Genomic DNA, 18,242 nt, shown 5'->3' with positions numbered 1-18,242 from the left:
TTAAAAAGCCAAGTAGTTCTACCTTCTTTTGCATTAAAGCATTCCTGAATTATTTGACACGTCAGCCCAGCAGGACCGTGCATTTTACTTTACCTTTGATGCTGATTTAGAGACTGGCAAGAATAGAAGCAATGGGGGTGGGACTGGTGGAGGTGGTGTGGATTTCTAAAATTGTATTTTTCTCTGATCGAAGTGTTACATATCGTATATTCCCTGATAAGTTTGAGGTAGGCATTACTCGCTGGATGTTCAGAATAACATTATTCCTCCTTCTCCTTATATAAATGTACTTCAAGACTCTATCATTTCTTTTTTAAAAGTAGATTGCATGGTTTGACATTCCACATACAAAGGCGTTGATCTGCCTTGTTATTTTGGGAGGGGATGAATGGGAAGACAGCTCTTTGCTTCACTCTAATAGAAAACCCAAGGATTAAAGCTCATAAAGTTCCGATTTTTATTTTTAGGAACTATTTGAAAATAATTCAGTTTGCGGAAAGTAGTATTTTTTTAGTGCTTCATTCAGTTCCTCCAAGGCATGTTTACTTCTGTTCTTCATTTAAAGAAGTTATGAAACAATTGATTTAGAACTTACAAAATGATGGAGTCAAGTTAGGCATTATGGATAAAAATGTGTTATCTCTTATCCAAGAAATCTCTGGCTTCTCAATGCGGAAAGGACTGCATGTAGCCTTTCTTTATTCAAGTAAGACTTCTACGGTCAGTGACTCATGAGTGAAAATATTTAATGTTTTTATACCCACACCTTGTCACCCACCCAATTTAGTAGAACTTTCCTTGATAAATATTCAGAGCATAGATGTGAAGAATGAACAAATCCATCCAAGGAGACATAAAACTGGAATGCTCCTTAGAAGTGAGGATGGAGAAACTTCATCTTGCCTCCTCTGGGCGTATCATCAGGAAAGACCAATCCCTAGAATGTCCCTAGAAAAAGACATTATGTTTGGTAAAGTAGAGGGTCAGCAAAAATGAGGGGAACCCTCAATGAGATGGATTAACACGATAGCCTCAACAATGGGCTCAAACATATCAAAAATCACCAAGATGGCACAGGATCAGGCAATGTTTCATGTTACTATACACAGGGTTGCCGTGAGCTGGAGTTGACTGAATGGCAACTAACCACAACAAAGATGCCATCACAGGAATACATGAAGTTAGAACATCTTTATCCAAGATGCTTTTCTTCACAATCTTCACAGCTGTGACAGCTTGCATACACTCAGGATAAATGAGAATATCTACTATAGTACAAGAAAGGGAGGGCACAGTCAGGGAGATGAACAAGGTACTTATTGATCAATGGACAACCTAGGGTTGTTCTTGACAGCGCCTCCTTGAGGCTGCTCAGCGCCCCTACCTCCCAGCTATTTGATGAGAAACCTGTCTTCACTCCAAGATGGCATAAGGAAACCGAGTGGAGTTCTTTCCATTTCCTTCCTTGAAGCTTAATAAACTTGAGGGCAAATTTCCTAAAACTCAGAATATTTGGGAAGAGAATTTGCTGGGACACTCTACGAAGCTGGTCTGTTTTATTCTATTTGTGAGAACCAGTGGTTTCTAGAGCATCTTAGACAAAGAAAGACGTATGACTCCATATATTCCTGTAATGGCATTTTTTTGTTGTTCTTAGTGGCCATCCAGTCAACTCCGACTCATGGTGGCCTTGTTTATGTTTTCAATGCTTCAGTGTGATTTAGCACAATGTTTAAAGCTGATGTTGGGGCAGAATAACTCTGGAGATTTAGGGAAAGTTTAATTTTACACCCTATGCCTCGGAGATTAGCATCCCAACCGTTTCTTTGGCATAGGATCAGGGGTTATTTTATGCTTTTGCTAAGAATCATTCTTAGCCCAGCTGAGCACCTCTGCCCTCCATCTTCCCGCCATGCCCCAGGAATAAAGAAGTCTGACAATTGTTTACAGGGTTGTTTTCCCTGGGGAGGTTTTGTTCTAGTTCCCCTTTACTCATTACTGATTCATGGGCTGCTTTTTTTGGCTAAATAATGCTGGAGGAGCAAAGTTAGGTGAGAGGCTAACAAAATTAGCTGTAGGTTCTTCTGTGGCCCACCTTTACAGGATTTTGCCATCAAATAATCCACTTAATACATTGCCTTTCTTTCACCCTCCTTTCTTCTTCCCCATCCATTCTAAGGAGCACTTTTCCCTATTAAGGTCAGCACGTAAAAGGACCGCATTTAAAATTCATTTTTGTCATTTGCGCTTTACAAGGTCCTCTGTATTTATGAAGCACCTGTCCATAAAAAAGTTTAGTGTGTGTGCTTGGAAGGTCACGCTTAAGTCTATTCCCCACTGGCAACTGGCTTTGACTTCTTGTTAGCTGCCGTAGAGTAGTCCTGGCTCGTGGTGACTCTACACACATTGGAATAGGATGGTTGTGGATCCATAGGGTTTTCGTTGGCTGTTTTCTGGAAGCGGATTGCCAGGCCTTTCTTCCCAGTCCATCCTAGTCCAGAAGCTCCACTGAAGCCTGTTCATCATCATAGCAACACACATGCCTCCAGTGACAGGCAGGTGGTGGCTGCATTCTGAGGTGCATTGGCCAGGAATCGAACTCCCATCTCCTGCATGGAAGGTGAGAATTTTACCACTGTACCATCGCTGTCCCCCGGTTTTGACTTACTGGTGAGAAATGGACTCCTTCAATGCTCCTAGCTCAAGTGGAGTCTCAGGCTAGATGCAAGAATAGTTTAGCTGGGAAGACCCATTGCCTACATCATCAGGCCAGTTTGTAATAATCCTTATTTTATAGATAACCAAGGGCATGCTGAAACCATCGTTTCTGAGAATGGACTTATAGCTATCTTGGTAGACAGGTGTTTGTTTATTGAGTTTCATCACTCTGAAATTAGAGGTGACTACATCAACAAAAATGCCTGGAGCCTAATCCCAGGCAATTTTCTAAGACTGCATTTCTCTGAATAATAGAAGTACAGTCGAGTTTACTTAAAGACTAAGTCTACAGCCCAGCAGATAAGGGAGTTATATAGGTGATCTTTGGCACTCATCTGATATATAACAGAGTGAAAATCCTTGGTCTGTGGAAACCAAACACAAACTGCCATTCGCATTTTGTTATCCCGATCCTGATTTGGGCAATGCTTGGGCGGTGCGAACGCTTAAGGTATTCTGCAGCTAACCAGAAGGTTAAAGGTTTGAGTCTACCCAGAGGCACCTTGGAAAAAAAGCCTGGAGATCTACTTATGAAAAACCGGCCATTGAAAACCCTATGGCGCTCACCGTTCTAATCTGACACCCACGGGGTCATCACAAGTTGGAATCACACTGGAGGACAACTGGGTAGCCCAACCTTATTCAATACAAGGAAAGAGGAGCATTTTCCTGTCCAGCAAACCCTAGCCCACTTTGAGACTGACTCTATAAACATTGATCGGAAGTAAAACAAAATAAATTAAACCCTCTGAAACATTTGAGCCCAAGAGTGACTTAACGAGTTTGACTGATAAATTCTCACTGACAACAGACTGACTTGTGTTGTGTGGGAGACAAAGGTGGGAAGTGGTTGTTATAATATCAAATTATTGCACACAAAAGCACCCTTCTACCCTCCAGCATCCCCTTGATTTATTTTCTTAGTAATTTTTTTCTCAGATGGAAAAATAATTTTATCAAGAAGACAACTGTTTCTGCCAAAATTTAAGAATTTCATATTTAATGTTTTTCTTTAAAAAAAAAAGTCAACAGTGAACTAGGGCATGCTCCCCCCCACCAACAGACACGTTTCATTGACTAAAATTAAAAAAAAAAAAAAAAATCCACTGTCAGAAAACAAGATATTTTCCTCAAATAGGATGGTTACCTTTTATTGCTGCTTTGTTTAGTATATACGTTTTGCAACTGGGAAAAAAGTTCTAAGTGAAAAAATTACCTAATAAGAGAAGTAGTTTACATGATCATAACATTTAAATTGTTGCCAAAGGAAAAAAAAGTAAAAAAGAAAAAACAGATTTTAAATGTAAAATATCACATAATTTCAAAAAACTTACCTCAACTTTCTACCATTTATCATGTACTCTAAGTCAACTTTCTAAATAGGATTACCGTCCTTTATTGTAAGACCCTAATGGTACTATGGTATACATTTTTTAAAATGCTACTACAAAAATGTTCTTTTCTTTTTGTTTCTGCCTATTATGTACTTAAGCTATAGATAATTCTGGAATAAAAAGCCTATAGTAGGTATAAATGCAATAGTTAAGTGTTCCTGTTTGCTGATGTCTTTTTCATGACCTGTCCACGGAAGGTGGTAGCTCTTAGTCCAGCATCTTCTCCTGTTTCTTGCCTTCCTTTTTCTTCTTCTTAGATTCTGCTGTGATTGAAAAAAAAAAAAAAAAAAAGGCATCACTTTACCAAGCTACAGATATGGAGAAAACCACTTTTCCTAGAACTGGTCAGGAATCAAATAATGAGGTGGATGGAGAAAGCAATTTCACTTGGTAGTTTTCTCAGTAAGTTGAGAAAAATGCATCTGTGTGTGTGTGTGTGTGTGTGTCCTTGTATGTGTGCTTTGCATGTGTGTGAGGGCCTGCTCTTTCCAAAAGAGTACCTATGATAGAAAAACAAAACCCACTTCTATATAAATGCTTATAAGAACAAGTTGCACAGAAATTTATCTTCTCACAGTTTCAGAGGCTAGATGTCAGGGCACCAGCCCTACGGGGAGGCTCTTTCCTGGAAAAATTCTTTTCTCAGCTTCTCTAGCCCTGGTGTTCCTTGGTTCCTTGGCAGTCTCCATGAGTCCTCTATTTTCCGCCATTTGTCTTGCTTGTCTCTGTTTCTATGCTGCTCTTGTCACGTACCTCAAAAATGATGAGGTTTAAGACACGCCCTACGCTGATAAGGCCTCATTGCTGTAACAAAGAGAACCCTATTGCCAAATGGGATTACACCCACAGGTATAGGGGTTAGAATTCTAACACATATTTTTGGGGGGCACAATTCAATCCATAACACCATGTAACCAGCACCCAGAACAAGAAACAGAAGTGTCCCTCATACCCCTTCCAATCCTTAGCTCCCCCCTCCAAGGATCACCACTACCTTGACTTCTAATGCCTTAGATTAGTTTGTGCCTATTTTTGTACTTCAGGTAAACATATCCATCCTGTTACATCAGGTTTCTTTAGTTCGTAATTACGTCTATGAGATTTATCCGTGTTGTTTTGTGTAGCAGCCATTTCTTCATTCTCATTGCTGGATAATATTCCATTGCGTGGTATGCCATGACTTATGTATCTCTTCTCCTGGTGATGGGCATTGGAATTGTTTTACGTTTTGGTCATTAAAGACAGTGCTGCTATGAACATCCCCCCCAAAAAAACCAGTTGCAGGCAAGTGGTTCCCCGATTCATGGCAACCCCATGTGTCACAGCAGAACTGTGCTCCGTAGGGTTTTCAATGGCTGGTTTTTCAGAAGGGGATTGCCAGGCCTTTCATCTTAGGCATCACTGGGTAGACTTGAACCTCCAATTTCTCAGTTAGTAGCCAAGCGTGTTAACCTCTGTACCATCCAGAGATGGTATGAATGCCTCTAAATACCTGTTATTTTATTGGTTGCCTCCGCTTGGTATACACAGTACTGTCTTGGGGTCCTACCAGGGAACAGAAGCATAGCAGATACCTCGGAGAGAATGACCAGGCCACAGTGCAATGGAGAGCTACGAGTGCTTTGTGTAGCACTCCTTTTCCAAGGAGCTGATTGTTAGCATTGCTTCTGCCAAAGTGTTTCCTTTCCTGGCCTGCCCTCTGCTTTTAAGATGGGCCTAAAATTCCCTGAAGGACCACCTATGTCTGCAGCTTCAGCTAGGGAGACTCCGGTCTTGGGTGAAGCAAATGGAATGTACTAAAACTTACTCATTCTTAAGATCTTAGCTTCAATTTCACTTCCTTAGGGAAGGCTCCCCAGAATGCCTACACAAAGCAGGCTCTACCCACCATGAGATACTTCCATTGTGCCTATGACTGCTCTTATCAAAATTAGAATTGAATTATTAATTGCATAGCTAAGTACTTAACACCCATTTCCCACTTCCTACAAGGGGAAGACCATGTCTGTGTTTTGCATCTGTATCTTCAGTGCTTGGTATGTGATAGGCACTCCTTAAATTTGAAACATCAAATGAAAAACATGCATAAATAAAATTTATCAATATTTTCTAACACTTTTTTAAATGGACATCTCCAGTCATTAAAGTACAGGCCTGAATTAAATCTGGAGAAAAACCAATGTCCCCTTTTAATAGCCTTTGAAGGTTACAGTGAGAGAAATGTTTACTATGAGCATGCTGTTGTTGTGTGCCACTGAGTCAATTTCAACTCAGAGTGACCCCGTGTAACAGAGGAGAACTGCCCCACGGGGTTTTCTAGACCATGGACTGCCAGAAGAACAAACAAATCTGCCTTGAAGAAGTACAGCCAGAATGTGCATTAGAGGCGAGGATGGCGAGACTTCGTTCCGCATACTTTGGACATGTTATCAGGAGGGACAAGTCCCTGGAGAAGAACATCATCCTCGGTAAAACAGAAGGTCCGTGAAAGAGAGAAAGACCCGCAATCAGACGGACTGACACAATGGCTGCAACGATGGGCTTCAGCACAGCAATGCTTGTAAGGATGGCTCAGGACCAGGCAGTGTTTTGTTCTGTTGTACATAGGGTCGATATGAGTTGGAACTAACTCTATGGCACCTAACAACAACAACAAATTTCATGGGAGCAGATCACCAGGTCTTTTCTCCAGCAGAGTGCCTGATGGCTTTGAACTACCAACCTTTTGGTTAGCAGCAGAGCACTCAACCCTTGCACTACCGGGGCTCCTTTCACTATGAACGTAAGTGCCATGAGTTGGCCTGAAGCAGGGCTCTGAGTGGGTAATGCAAAGTGCATTGTAAAGGAGTCAGACCGTAGTTACTTAAGGTTTTAAGAGCTAATATAATCCCACACTGATGTCAAACAGTTGTTGCTGTTGTTGTGTGCCAAGAGAAGGAATCACAGCAGAATCTGTGGCACATCAAACAACACCCCAGGCTCCGTGTCACTCTCCGCCTGACTGTGGCCAGTCATGAGCGGGAGGCACGCGAACAGAAAGCAGCCATTACCGAGGTGTGCACGGGAAGGCACCTGGCTGAGAGCAACCTGTCTGCTCCCCGGATGATCTCCATCAGGACATGGCCGCACAGGAAACTCACGAAGATGTCCTGGCATGTCTTGACTTCTGGGTTTACAATCTTCCATTCTTAGGCAGTTTTTGACTTGGTGGAGGAAAGTTATTTGTTATGGACTGAACTGTGTCCCCCTAAAATCTGTGTTGGAATCCTAAACCCTATAGCTGTGGATGTAATCCTGTTTGAGAATGAGTTTTCTTTGTTATATTAATGAGGCCATGTCAGTGTACCCACTGCCATTGCCATCGAGTTGATTCCAACTCATAGTGATCCTATGGGACAGAGTAGAACCTTCCCATAGGGTTTCCAAGTAGCGGCTGGTGAATTTGAATTGCCAAGCTTTTGGTTAGCAGCCTGAGTTCTTAACCACTGCTCCACCAGGGCTCTGTTAAAAACCTTCTGGTTCATAGCGACCCCATAGTGTAGAGTGCGTCTTAAACCTAACCACTTCTGAGCTACGGGAAGAATAGATTGGACAGAGGAGGAAGCATAAACTGGGGAAGACAGATGCCATGTGACAATCCCCAAGGAACGTAAGAAGGTCAGAGGTACAAAAGCCAAAAGAGACAAGGGTCTTCCCCGAGAGCTGACAGAGAAAGAGCCGTTCCCTGTAGCCAGTGCCCTGAATTCAGACGTCTAGCCTCCTGAACCATGAGAAAATAAATTTCTGTTCCTTAAAGCCACCCACTTGTATTTCTGATACCGCAGCGCGAGAAGACTAAGGCGGTATTCATAGCAAGCAGAACAGAGAAGAGATGGTAGGTGTGGAAAACTTCGTACAATTGAATAGAAACAGGAGGTTGTGTTTAAAACATATTTGAAAGCATTCAGAAAGTCCCAAAAGGAGAAAGAATTCAGGCTCCTCATATTGGTGGAATCATAGGCTCTGGAGTGCCATTTTTCCATAGTCTGTCTAGAAAATTCAAAATTTAGCCAAGGAAATTCTGTCAATGCACAGCAACTACTGCTAGAAAAGAAGGGGTGAGAAGAGGGGCCAGGAACTAGTCTGAGCCAGGCTTCTGCAAAATCCCAGCCCACATGGGTCTTACTCGGACTAGAAAGCCATGTCCTGGTGAGCAGTGAAGCCTACGCTGGCATCATGGCCACCTGGCTCATGAGGAAACAAGGGAATTCTGGCAGAATCATTCTGAGCACTGAGTCCTAACCTAGACAATTGGTTCTAATCCATGTCCACCTCTGACCAGCTCTGTGACCTTGAGCAAATCAATCATTCGGCTTCTGTCTCCTGTAGAGATAATAAACCAACTCTATCTTCCCAGGAAGGTCATCGTGAGTACCACGTGAGACAATGACCTCTAAGAGCCCATTTTACCTCTAGTGTTGTTGTAGTATGCCATCATTTTAGCTCTAGTGTTCAAAAAGCATTCATTCATTCATTCTATTCATTCAGCAAATACTCACCCCAGCTCTACTCTGTATCAGCACCGTGCAGATTCTGGGATATAATGGCAGACAAGACAAAATTCTGCCCTCACAGACCTTAACAAAACACACACACACACACACACACACACACACACACAAACAGCATCAAAAAAAAAAAACACTGCCATAGAGTCAACTCCGACTCCTGGAGACCCCATGCGTGTCAGAGTAAAACTGTACTACTTAGGGTTTTTAATGGCTGATTTTTCAGAAGTAGATCACCAGGCCTTTTCTTAAATTTTTTTTATTGTACTTTAAATGAAGGTCTACAGAACAAACTAGCTTCTCATTAAACAGTTAGTACACATATTGTTTTATGATATTGGTTAACAACCCCATTACATGTCAACACTTTCCCTTCCAAATTTGGCTTCCCTATTACCAGCTTTCCTGTCCCCTCCTGCCTTCTAGTCCTTGACCCTGGGCTGGTGCGCCCTTTTAGTTTTGTTTTGTTTTATGGGCTGGTCCAATCTTTGGCTGAAGGGTAAACCTCAGGAGTAACTTCATTACTGAGCTGAAACGGTGTCTGGGGCTATACTCTCTGGGTCTCTCCAGTCTCTGTCAAGCCAGCAAGTCTGGTCTTTTTTTTTTTTGAGTTGGAATTTTGTTCTACGTTTCTCTCCAGCTCTGTCCAGGACCCTCAATCGTGATCCCTGTCAGAGCAGTCAGTGGTGGTAGCCGGGCACCATCTAGTTGTACTGAACTCAGTCTGGTGGAGGCCATGGTAGATGTGATGTGATCCATTAGTTCTTTGGACTAATCTTTCCCTTGCATCTTTAGTTTTCTTTGTTATTCTTTGCTCCTGAAGGGGTGAGACCAGTGGAGTATCCTAGATGGCCACTCACAGGTTTTTAAGACCCCAGACACTACTCACCAAAGTAGAATGTAGATCATTTTCTTTATAAACCATGTTATGCCAATTGAGCTACGTGTTCCCTGAGACCGTGGTCCCTACAACCCTCAGCCCAGCAATTCGGTCCCTCAGGAAGTTTGGATGTGTCGATGGAGCTTCCATGACCTTGCCTTGTACAGGTTGCTGCCAGCCTTTCTTTTGAGGACCTCTGGTTGGGTTCACACCTTTCAGTTGGTAGTTGAGCACTTAAACATTTGCGCCACTCAGGGACTCCTTCGTAGAGCTTATGTCATAGTTTTAATGGTTGCTTTATGCGAGTCTTTTAAAACTGTAAAGTGTTCTCTAAGTATATTTATATTAAAGGTCATGGGTAAGTGGGAGCAATTTTTATAGCTTCAAAACCTATTTATCGTGCTGCTATTTTACTACTGCCTTCCAGGTGGATAAGGTAGGAAGAAATAATGGATTTATGTATGTGATTTCAAAGAGAGAGGTACCACAGGGAGAATGAATTATTACAGAGAAAAGGTATACCTAGAGTGGATGAGCCAGAAGGGAAAAGAGACTTTTTCCCCTCTGAGTTATTCTGTACTTCTTAAAAAATATTTATTACTGTTCTGGTTATAAAATAATACAAATTCACACAGAAAATAAAAAAGAAAAACATTTACATATACTAACAGAAACTGCCCATAATTCCATAATATAGAGATCACATTATTAACAGTGGGTTCTATTTAGGTTTTCATTCCATGAATATATGTAATATATACTTTAATTAGGAAAACATGGATGGATGGTATAGTATTATTGTTTGTTGTTATTGGGCTCTATCAAGTCCATTCAGACTCGTAGTGACCCCATGTGACAGAGTAGAACTGCTCCATAGAGTTTTCTCGCCTGTAATCTTTAGGGAAGCAGGTCACCAGGTCTTTCTTCCTTGGAGCCCAATGGGTGGGTTCTAACCACCAACTTTCTGGTTAGCAACCAAGCACCACTGTGCCACCAGGGCTGTAACACTTCTGTCATCTCTCTTTCCTATGCCACTGAATATACCTGGAAACATGACTTCATGTCATTTTATTCCATACTTTTGGTAACCTTTCTGCTTTTGTTATTTTGTAAAGGTCTGATGATGGTTCTCCCTTTTTGTTATTGTAAATAATGATATAATTTTTTTTTTATGCACACAAAGCATCACATATTTAAGTTCTGCCTTAGTATAGATCACTAGAAGATGGTGTACTGGATTAAAGGGTAGGTAGGGCATTTTTAAAAGCTCTAGACATGTACCAACAAATTTTCTTGAAGTGCTAATGTAAATTCTCATCAGCAGTTTGCACGAGAGTCCACCACCACAGCAAACACCCTCTAAAGGCAAATACTCACGCCACATGGGATGGCCATGGCCTTGGTACGAGTAACCACCCAGTTCTGGTCTCGCCATGAGGGAGGTCTGAGAGGAACAGGGTTGGCAGTGGGCCCTGGGGTACAATCGTCCATTAAAAGCCTGAGGTCATTTCAAGAAGTAGAAGACTTGAGAGTTGTGGATTAAGTTTATCTCACTTTCGTAGCAAAATATCTTGGTGTGATTATTTTTCTCATACGGGAAAATGGCTAGCCTGCTGTGTATACAGAAAAAAAAAAAAGAAACTGATAAAATGGTTTAGGGGAGTTGTGATTTTAACTGAAGTGCGTCGGTCTCTGGGGGCTGCTGACTTTGAGTTATTAAACCAGTAGGAGGGGTAACTGACTAGAACAGAAACTAGAGAGCTGTACCTCCTAAGGTCTGCTGCAAAGGACCTCCTCAAAGCTTTAAAAAGCAAATATGTCACTTTAAGGACTAAGGTCTCCCTGACCCAGGTCATGGTGTTTTCAATTGCGTGATATGCCCCCGAAGGCTGGGCAATAAATAAGGAAGACTGAAGAATTGATGCCTTTGAATTATGGTGTTGGTGAAGAATATTGAATATACAATGGACTTCCAGAAGAATGAACAAGTCTGTCTTGGAAGAAGTACAGCCAGAAGGCCCTTTGGAAGTGAGGATGGTGAGACTTTGTCTCATGTACTTGCGACATGCTAGTCCCTGCAAAAGGACATCATGCCTGGTAACATAGAACCAAAAATCTGTTGCCGTCGAGTTGATTCCGACTCATAGTGACCCTATAAATAGAGTGGAACTGCCCCATAGAGTTTTCAAGGAGCGCCTGGTGGATTCGAACTGCTATCCTTTTGATTGGCAGCTGTAGCACTTAACCACTACTATGCCACCAGGGTTTCCTTGGTAACATAGAGGGTCAGCGAAAAAGAGGAATATCCTCAATGAGATGGATTGACACAGTGGCTGCAACAATGGGCTCAAACATAGCAACGATGGTGCGGATGGTGCAGGACTGGGCAGTGTTTCGTTGTTGTACACTGGGTCACTGTGAGTCGAAACCAACTTCATAGCATCTAACAACAACAACAAAAACTCAGAAATGCACATTACAGAGCCAGAGATCAAGGATGCAAGCTGGACAGCTGGGGCGTCACAGAGAGGACTAAAAGTTAGCCTGTGGAGATTCGTTCAACGCATCATGAGAAATGAGTGCAGAAGCAGGGGCGTGTCACTGCCACACAGAACTTCTGGAATGTAAGTGTGCCCACAAGCCTGGATACCACCAAATCCTTGCCATGGTTCATGAACACGTACAAGTAACCCCCCCTACTTCACACTTAGCTGTCTAGTCACCTGGAAATGCCTAGGTTCCCTCCCTGCGGCCGCTGGGCCTCGGAACTGATGCTAAGGCTTGTTGACTTGTGAATGGTCAACTGGGTGATCCACTGGGATTCCGGAACTAGTGCGCTAGGCTACCCAGCATGACATCACTCATTGAATTTCCCAATATTTCCATTTAAATTGCAGTAGCGTATATTAAAAAAAGAGCCCTGGTGGTGCAGAGGTGGTGCATTTATGCTCAGCTGTTAACTGAAGGGTTAGTGGTTCAAACCCACCTAACTGCTCCATGGGGACAGACCTGTGGATCTGCTTCCATAAAGGTTACAGCCTAGGAAACCCTATGTGGCAGTTCTGCTCTGTCACACCGGGTTGCTAAGAGTCAAAAATCGACTCAATGGCACCTAACAAGATTACATTAAATGACACAATACAGAAAAAGACCCTTATTTAAAAGTCAAAAGTTTAATCTTTTCAAAATTTGCTTAATGTGCCATTCACACATTTGGTTCAGTCCAATGCCTATGAAAAACTGTGTTTTTCATTTTTTTGATTTCTTAATTTTGTAACATTACTCCCTCCATTTTAGAGACTAAATGCATTTCCTGTAGGATGGGGCCGGGGTAGCTCCTCAACGCTGCCCATATGCTGGTGCTATTTTACTCCCACACCCTTTCTGTCCCTCCTCGTCCCTCCACACATGAGCTCTATCCTATGACAATACCCACCATGCCCTGGCACCCCCCTGCCCTTCTACACGCACTTTCTTCCTGATAGGAAACGTAGGTGAATCAAAACCAGTGCGCAGCCCCATCTACACAGCGTGCGTCTGGACCCTCAGAGTGGCCTCTGCTTTGCCCCGCTCTCCTTGAGGGATGACTCAGTGCTTACCTGCGTATCCTCAAAACAGAAACTCCAACAATGAAAACACAAATGAGTAAGGAGACTCCACGGACGGTTCCATTCAGGAGATGAAGAAAGTATTTCATCCACCACGCACAGCAAGATTAATAAAAAAAAAAAAAACCAAACCCACTGCCGTCGAGTCGATTCTGACTCATAGCGACCCTGTAGGACAGAGCAGAACTGCCCCGTAGAGCTTCCAAGGAGCACCTGGCAGATTCGAACTGCCAACCTTGTGGTTAACAGCCATAGCACTTAACCACTATGCGGCCAGGGTTTCCAGATTAATAAAAGTCCCTAAAAATCCTGCATGGTGCAAACGATTAAGCGCTCGACTACTAGCTGAAAGGTTGGCAGTTAGAACCCACCCAGAGGGGCCTTGGAAGAAAGGCCTGGTGATCTGCTTCTGAAAAGGTCACAGCCTTAAAAACCCTATGGAGCAGTTCTGCTCTGCACAAATTCGGCTGCCATGAGTCAGAGACGACTTGGCAGCAGCTAACAACAACACTGCCAAGTTATTTTCCAGTAACTCACTGGTATCAGTGCCACTAATCCCTGCTCCCCTCACCCAAAGCCTCCTATGTCGAGACTTTTCCCCTCCGGTTCCTTTTCTGAGGTATCTATTGGCTTCTCCAAGTCACCAGGAAAGGGGCTTCTCTAGGGTATGCATTCTCCATGTGAGAGAAGGGTGGGGTGCCAGCCACCCAAGGGTGCACTGGGGCTGTTCCCTGCTCTGCCCTTCACACAGGTGTCCTGCATGCAGAAAACCGCCAGGTAAACCTGTGCGTGAGACCGGTTTTAGCTCATCACTATCCTCCTGTATCAGCTAGACCTATTCCATCACACGGAGATGGAAAAACAGCTGGAACGTTTTTCCTCTGAGAGTCATGAGAGAGAAGAGCAGAGGAGTAGGGAACCGGAAGTACTCCATCTTTCAGTCTTTTAGGCTAGAGCTTTCTCACTTGTATACAGCTGTTGTTGCCGTTTGATGTCAAGTCAATGTAGACTCATAGGGACCCCATGGGACAGAGGAGAATTGCCCCATAGGGTTTTCTTGCCTGTAATCTTTACTGGGAAGCCCTGGTGGTACAGTGATTAAGAGTTTTGCTGCTAAGCAAAAGGTCAGCAGTTCAAATCCACCAGCTGCTTCTTGGAAACCCTATGGGGTAGTTCTGCTCTGTCCTATAGGGTCGCTATGGGTTGGAATTGACTCAATGGCAATGGGTTTGGTTTTGGTTTTAGGGGTCTTATTTGGAGCCCTGCTGGAGCAGTGGTTAAAACTCAGCTGCTAACCAAAAGGTCGGCAGTTCAAATCTGCCAGCTGCTCCCTGGAAACCCTATGTGGTTCTATTCTCTCTTATATGGTCGTTATTGACTTGATGGCAATGGGTTTGATTTTTAGTTTGGTCACCAGGCCTTTCTCCCTTGGAGCCTCTGCATAGGTTTGAAGCTCCAACTTTTCAGTTGGCAGATGTCATGGATGAATTGTGTCCCCAAAAGATATGTGTCAACTTGGTTAGGCCATGATTTCTAGTATTGTGTGGTTGTCCTCTATTTTGTGATTGTAATTTTATGTTAAAGAGGATTAGGGTGGGATTGTAACACCCTTACCAGGTCACATCCCTGATCCAATGTAAAGGGAGTTTCCCTGGAGTGTGGCCTGCACCACCTTTTATCTTATAAGAGATAAAAAGCAAAGGGAAGCAAGCAGAGAGTGGGGGACCTCACACCACCAAGAAGCAGCATTCAGAGCAGAGTGTCCTTTGAAGCCGGGGTTCCTGTGTGGAGAAGGTCCCAGCCAAGCACTTAACCTTTTCACTACCAGGACTATTTTGTACATACTTACAGAGGCGGGGTGCGGGGGCGGGGGGGAACTGCAGATGTCTGAGTGTATGTGTGTGTGTGTGTACATTCAGCTGCTAGATTGTGTTTTCACCTATAGCACAGATGCTCCTAAGCATTTAATAAAACGGAAGACAGCAAATGTGGCAGGTGAAAATCTGCAAAGGAATGCATAATTACACTCAGGTATCTTTGTGAATGTGGGTGTAACTATGCCTGTGTTTGTGTGTGTGACAGCACGCATTTCTGATATCTACGTTGGAGACTCCGTGTGTGTGTGAAGTTGGTTTGAGGAGTCACTCTATGTTGTCACACTTGACAATAGTGGTGGCCTTAACTCCATTCCCATGTCTCCCAAAGTTACTCTGAAGAACTCTACGGAGTCAGCTAAAGCTGCGAGATATACTTAAACACACACGCATACGCAGGACCACAGACCAGGCGATACGTGGCTGGGTCTTTTCTCTTCAGCAAAAGCATCTGCCCCCTCCTCCATCTCTAGTCTGCTCTTTCCTGGCCATGGGCCGCACACACAGATACATCGGCTCGTTCCACCCCAGAATAGGAAAGAGGAACATTTATCCTTGATGTGATATTTAAATGTTCCAGGGCTCACTTCTGCAATAATGAGAACACAGGTAGGAAATCTGTCGCAGTATAAAGCATTATAAAATGATACTGGTAGCACATATCAGAAAGGAAATTTGCCATTTTAAAGCAATAATATGAAGTTCCCACTCAGCACACACCATTATTTTCTATTATCGTGTCTGATGTTTCTTCTAACATAACATGACTGGTGCTACAGGGAAATCAAATGATAGCTTATAAAAAGGGGAGAACGTCTGAACTGTAGAATATTTAAAATTCCAGTAGGTGCAACTCCATAAGTTGCTTTCTCACTGCTTGCAAATGGATTTTTCTTTAAAAAAAAAAAAATTATCGTGCTTTAAGGGAAAGTTTACTAACAGGTCAGTCTCTCATACAAAAATTTATATACACACTTTGCTATGTACTCCTACTTGCTCTCTTTCCAATGAGACAGCACACTCCTTCTCTCCACCCTGTATTTCCATGTCCCTTCAGCCAGCTTCTGTCCCCCTCTGCCTTCTTATCTCGCCTCCAGACAGAACCTGCCCACATATAGTCTCATGTGTCTACTTGATCCAAGAAGCTCACTCTTTACCAGTATCATTTTCTATCCCACAGTCCACTCCAATCCCTGTCTGAAGAGTTGGCTTTGGGAATGGTTCCTGTCTTAGGCTAACAGAAGGTCTGAGGACCATGACCTCTGGGGTCCTTCTAATCTCAGTCAGACCAAAATGAGTTTTTCTTTTAGGTTCCAGAAAAATGAACCATAAAAATACGGAATCAGTGAGTTGGACACTCCAGGCTATGTTTCCTTTTCTATATCCCTCAGAATTTCCTCCTCAGATGTACATGGGTAAAATATATTTTAGTAGCTGTCCTTACAATTTTAAATGGGTATCATTTGAGTATGTGACTTAGGTGCCCCGCGATTTGGAATTCTACACTCATGAATGGTTTCAGGAACGCTTACTGCGCTAATCCTTCCACCATCTCCACGGTGCTCCTCTGCATTACAAGCAGGAAAGCTCCTTTCCCACCACAATTCCTGCCCCCTGTACCCAGGGCTCTGCACTTGTCTTAGATCTGGACAGCGTTACTTGTCTTTCTTTACATTTTTTAGACAGCCAACCTCATTTCGGCTTACTTTATTATTCTTGTGTGTCTGGGTGAAGATCTGAAAATAGTGTTTTCCTATTTTTTGCAGAATGGAAATATTTTTCCAAAGCCTGGCAAGTGAGTGCACAGGGAACGTGTTTCCCAAGGTCACAGCTCTGGGCCGGGCTCCTAAGGGGCTGGGCAGTGGGAGACCAGGATCGCTCTTCTTGCTTCTTGCCCTTTAAGTTCTGATTAGCTCTTCAATGAATACTGTTTACTTCTGTAGAAAAGTCTTGATTATTGTTTTGTCTTTTCAGTGCCTCTGTGCTCTGAGCAACAGCCAGTCGGCTTTGATTTCCCTGGAGGTCCCAGACGTTTTGCACCCGGGCAGAGTGACTGGAGTCCCTGGAAGTGCGTGAGGTGTCTCCACCAGCAGCATCGTTACTAGGACAGCAACGGCCGTGTCCTCGGAAAGCACCAGAGTCGCTGCTACAGATCTCACCATGCATAGGAGATGACCTGAATTGGGCCCGGTGCTCAGCCTGGGAGGCTGCCTGGTGCCATGGGGTGCATCACACTATTTCTTGTGCTTCAGGTGGGCAGTCCCTTTAACGGACCCCGATTTTCAGAAAGGATGTGCCAAAAGTAATCATTTGGCTTCAATGCAATTATTACACAGAGACAAGCTTGGGCAAAATATCGTCTGACCGTACCCTTTCACACCATTATTGCTGTTGCTAGCTGCCATCAAGTCAGCCCCTAACTCAGGGCAGCCCCATTCACAACCAAACAAAATGCTGCCCCGTCCTGGGCCATCCCCAGGATCAGGTTGAAGGTTGGACCATTGTGATTCACGGGGTTTTCACTGACTGATTTTCAGGCGCAGATTGCCAGGCCTTTCTTCCTAGCCCATCTTAGTCTGGAAGCTCCACTGAAACCTACACAGCATCACAGCAACACGCAAGCCTCCACTGACAGAAGGTGGTGGCTGCACAGCAGACGCACTGGCCAGGAGCCAAGTCCAGATCTCCTGCGCGGAGGACAAGAATTCTACCACCGAACCACAACTCAGGGCAACCCTATAGGACAGAGGAGAACTGCCCTGTAGGGTTTCCAAGGAATGCCTGGTGGATTCGAACTGCCCAGCCTTTTGGTTACCAGCCATAGCTCTTAACCACTGTGCCCTCAGGGTTTCCCCATTGCCCCTACCCTATCATAAATGACCCCAAACATGCTTACACGAATGCTTTTAGGTTATCGTTGAAATCGAAAGACTAAATTTTTTATTTCTTTGTAAATACTCAAAGAAATCCCTCAAGGAGGACTGAGTTTGGGAAACCCACGTATAATAGAATATAACTCTCAAAACAGGTTGTTGGGCTCCAAGCCTAAGCTCAAGCACACAGTGGCTCGGTGACCTTGGGTAAGGTCAATCTCGATGCCCTCATGTGTGAAATATGGACAAAACTCCTTTCGGCGCTGTGCAGATGAAGGAAAACAATGCATGCTAAAGGCTTAGGGTAATGCCTGTCATTCCTTAGGCACTCAGTAATAGGAACTGTTT

The 18,242-nt window shown here is 43.6% G+C and overlaps 1 protein-coding gene across 2 annotated transcripts in view; it reads right to left on the bottom strand.

Moving 5' to 3' along the window:
* Positions 1–3,624: 3,624 nt before the first annotated feature.
* The window catches only part of PTN (pleiotrophin), a 136,909-nt gene continuing 122,291 nt past the window's right edge, over positions 3,625–18,242 (bottom strand). The window contains exon 5 of one of the 2 annotated variants that reach the window (XM_064290371.1): positions 3,625–4,372. In XM_064290371.1, the coding sequence (XP_064146441.1) occupies positions 4,320–4,372 (53 nt within the window). In that variant the 3' untranslated portion in view covers positions 3,625–4,319. Of the gene's footprint in view, positions 4,376–18,242 lie in introns of both variants that reach the window. The other variant, XM_064290370.1, reaches the window with a different exon arrangement.

Source organism: Loxodonta africana, chromosome 8 (assembly GCF_030014295.1).
Source record: "Loxodonta africana isolate mLoxAfr1 chromosome 8, mLoxAfr1.hap2, whole genome shotgun sequence".
Taxonomy (NCBI): Eukaryota; Metazoa; Chordata; class Mammalia; order Proboscidea; family Elephantidae; genus Loxodonta; species Loxodonta africana.
The sequence above is the reverse complement of the archived record's forward strand: the minus strand, read 5'-3'. Positions and strand labels throughout refer to the sequence as shown.